Source organism: Mytilus californianus, unplaced genomic scaffold (genome assembly GCF_021869535.1).
Source record: "Mytilus californianus isolate M0D057914Y unplaced genomic scaffold, xbMytCali1.0.p SCAF_7, whole genome shotgun sequence".
In the NCBI taxonomy this organism is placed as follows: domain Eukaryota; kingdom Metazoa; phylum Mollusca; class Bivalvia; order Mytilida; family Mytilidae; genus Mytilus; species Mytilus californianus.
In genome coordinates, this window is record NW_026262723.1 from 71,087,241 (window position 1) to 71,091,138 (window position 3,898).

The 3,898-nt window shown below is 33.4% G+C and overlaps 1 protein-coding gene across 1 annotated transcript; it reads right to left on the reverse strand.

The window, feature by feature from the left end:
* Positions 1 to 556: 556 nt before the first annotated feature.
* LOC127710135 (uncharacterized) lies at positions 557 to 2,716 on the reverse strand. The gene is made up of 2 exons (XM_052215884.1): positions 2,309 to 2,716; positions 557 to 1,738 (listed from the first exon to the last, which is right to left on the reverse strand). Exons 1-2 carry the CDS (start codon positions 2,388 to 2,390, stop codon positions 1,224 to 1,226), a joined length of 597 nt encoding a protein of 198 aa, XP_052071844.1. The 5' UTR covers positions 2,391 to 2,716; the 3' UTR covers positions 557 to 1,223.
* Positions 2,717 to 3,898: the final 1,182 nt, after the last annotated feature.

The window sequence follows — 3,898 nt, forward strand, 5'->3', positions numbered from 1 at the left end:
GTACATGTATGTGGCGTGCCTGTCCCAAGTCAGGAGCCTGTAATTCAGTGGTTGTTGTTTGTTTATGTGTTGCATATTTGTTATATTCGTTCATAAATTAGGCCGTTATTTTTCTTGTTTAAATTGTTTTACATTGTCATTTCGGGGCCTTTTATAGCTGACTGTGCGGTATGGGCTTTGTTCATTGTTGAAGGCCGTACTGTGACCTATAGCTGTTAATTTCTGTGTCATTTGGTCTCTTGTGGAGAGTTGTCTCATTGGCAATCATACCACATTTTCTTTTTTATATTTACATCAACAGATATAAACAATTCACCAAAGTCAAGGTGAGACAACAAAACTTAGTGGTAAGATCTCTGAAATGTTTTACATGGTACAAGTTTTTCTCATTGTAGGAGATTGTACGGTGACAGTAACACCTGTAACTGCTTAAACCCATTTCTTATGCACTTTAGTTCGATAAACCCACTGAATATCATACCACATCTCCTTATTTTTATATGCATTACAATTTACATGTGCATGTAATTATAAATATATATATATCAGAACAAAATTCATTGCGTCACTTTTATTTATGTATCCTTTGGCACAATACAAGTTCTAAAATTACACAAAATAGTACAACTAAATGTTATTTCAGATGAAAGTTTTGTTTCAGTTCCATTCATAGGATTTATTAGAATTTTGTATGTTTTGCCAAGTCCAATAAATCGCTCTATGTGCACATGTTAATTGGAGACTTTTCTATCCCGTATAAGAGTTTTGGAACTAATTCTGTTTCTTTTTTTGAAAAAAGTTAGCAAACAAATCTTGCACATTTAAACCTTTGTCTGCCATCACACTGTCACCTGGATCACATAATTGAACTATTCTACATCTTTCAACTATTTCATAGTCACTGGTAGAACCAACATATGCATTAGAGACATAGTTGACTAAACCACCAGGTGTCGAACATACAAGTATTTTCAGTGTTTCTGTTTTTATATGATGAAAAGGTTGCCTGAGCTCTAGGTGCTTTAGGTTTTATCACGGGATATTCTGTGCTGTCAATAATAATCCAAGTCGTAGGAAACTTTAATTTGAAGTTGGATGGTGAAAAATACCTGACTAAACCACTAGATGGCCAAGTGTTAGCCTCACACCACTGTTTAGACATAAAAACAATCCATGTATACACAATATTCTTAACACTAGATTCAATCTAGAATCTAGAAAGTTCAAAGTTGGTTGTATAATGCCTCAATTTCATCAAAGTCATAAAAAAACTGATTTTCAACTGACACCCTATCAATTTGAAAATATATGTATCTCAAACAATGTGCTGCTGGACCAAGTGTGGTCAAAACAAATAAAAATTTAGTATACAACTCTAAACCAGTATAAAAATGCATGGCTGTGTCACATGTCTTCATTTCAAAATTCTCTGCTGAAAACATAGGCATTGATGGTGTTTGCATAATTCCATCTGTGAAGCTCAACATTAGCTCGGCAGTTGGTGGTGGACAGTCATAAATCCTTTCTGCAGTATGAATGACTTCTTTAGGAAAACCAACTTTACAATCAAAACTTTCCTCTAGATTTCTACTACAATATTCATCAAGTTTGGTTCTTTTGTTTTCACAGGAAACTGCCCTGATTTTTCTTTTTGCGGACGATTCAGTCTCTTGCTTGGTCCAGGAAAATAGGCTGGGAATGGCAGTAGACTTAAGTCTCTGAATGGTGGGTTTGCGCCCTGAAAAAGGTTATAAAACATTAGTTTTTTGATAATTAAATGAACTTCCATTAGCAATGTATACTTTGTATTACCTGGCGAAATATTAACTAGATTTATTCATTACAATCTGGATAAAACTATGTTTGCCTGATTCAATGTATGTTATGTTAATCCAAAGGACAAACAATGAGAGACTTATGCAACAAACGTACATTGTTTGTACCTAAATAACTATAATATAGATGAGAGCATGTCATTGTTTTGTTCCTGTTAACATTGTCATTGATATTTTTCAAGAAAGTCTATGAGGCATAGCTTATGCATTCCTGTCATTACTACATTAGCATAATTACTGCTAAAATAATTCTCAGTATGATATACCTCTTGTAGGAAATCATTATAATTGTAGCAATCACCAAAAAATCTCAAACAGATCACATTGAATCGTAATCCAAAAAATTATGACGTCTTGAATTAACCACCCCCTTTTATTCTAAAACGATAATTGCGGTTGTAAACAGACTTTGGTTTATTCGCATGGCGATTACATATATAACTATATATTTCAAAAAGAAAATAGAGTTTTACCATGAATAGTTTCCTGCACGTAGTCTTCAGTAAAATGTGCCTTGCAAACAACAGCTGATTGAGATGGACTCCACGATTTCATCGTGTTCTCGTCCAATCTGCGTAATGGCCATGGCGTTGATATAAATTTTTCCTTCTTTTTAAGTCATTTGGAAATGCATGTCCTCCTCTTAAATGACATCCAGGTACACAACAACAAGTACTTGGCATCGTTAATTAAAAATGTAACTGAAATAGTTGCACAGTGCAGAAACCGGAAATTGAGGAACAGGATCGGCTACCACGGCGCCACCTATTCAGGAACGATAATTTGCTACTTTATATAACTGCGAAATAACAATAACGTTAGACGGGTTCACGTGCATAAACAGAAATGCGCTTTAAATTGTATAATATAATTCATGTTCAGTCGACCTTAAATTATTATATCAACAACTGAAATGATTTATAAACATATAGATTGCAGATAACACTCGAAATTAACCCGAGCTCTTTTCACACAGAATTCAAATAATTCTAGTTTGTCAATCGGTTGACTGCTTATAATGCAAAATACAAATATATTTAAAGTTTTTAAAACTAACAAAACACAATGATCGTTTCTCTATTTCCCAATGTAAATGAAATGAAACAAAAAACATTTTATATCGCAATAAGAAGAGGAGAGAATTAAACATTTCCGGATCTACTTGGAGCCTAACGACCCCCCACGTAGATAAGATGGATATCGCGGAAGGAAGGATTAACCCGGCAACTAGAAAGGCATTAAAGCACTGCCTTTAAAAAATCACTAATCTATGATGAATGTAAACGCTGTGTTCCTTCATTAAACTATTGGAAGTGGCTGGTAATCTGGTAAAAAAAATATACTTTAATTCATTTCTTTGTTTTTCATGTTTTTATCTATTTGTTGTATTTGACTGTCAACCATACAAACATGTGTATTTATGAAATTGTTAAGAAAAAAGGGTAATTCTTAATGTTTGTGCTTTAAATAAAAACTAAAGGCTCTGAAGAGCCTGTGTAGCTCACCTTGGTCTATGTGCATATCAAACAAAGGACACTCTCTAACATTGTAGACAAGAATATAGACTTCCATCAAAAATCTCTATTTTGTTGATCTTGTATTACTGATCTTTTAGTCTGTTTAGTTTCTCTATTTCTTTTTTAGTTTTTGCTAAAAACACAAAAGAGGGTAAAAAAATCCTCATTTAAGGGCAATCAATCCTATTAAGAGTGACAGTCTACTAACTATATCGACAAAATTTGACTTTTAATAGATCTTGCCTTGCTGATTAATTTTGTGAGTTAAAGTGTTTATTTATCTATTATAATCTAAATCATATAAGGCATAACAGAAAAAAAAATGCTTCCCTCTAAATATCATAGTTTCCATGATAAATGGCAATAAAATGCTTCGCTGAGCCCATCCTGATACGACCGCAGAGGTCGAACCCTGAACTGTTGGTGAAAGTTTGGACACAATATTCAAGCTTGATACTGTCTGAATTTGGATTGTGATCAAATTTTTGACATAATATAGGTTTCTGACACAAAATAAATGTGGTGAAAGATCTAATATTTACTGTG

Bases quoted from the DNA above. Each gene is read 5' to 3' on its own strand.
- LOC127710135 (XM_052215884.1), bottom strand. From the start codon at position 2,390: ATGAAATCGTGGAGTCCATCTCAATCAGCTGTTGTTTGCAAGGCACAT. The intron at 1,739-2,308 runs GTAAAACTCTAT...AACCTTTTTCAG, and splicing joins CGTGCAGGAAACTATTCATG to GGCGCAAACCCACCATTCAG.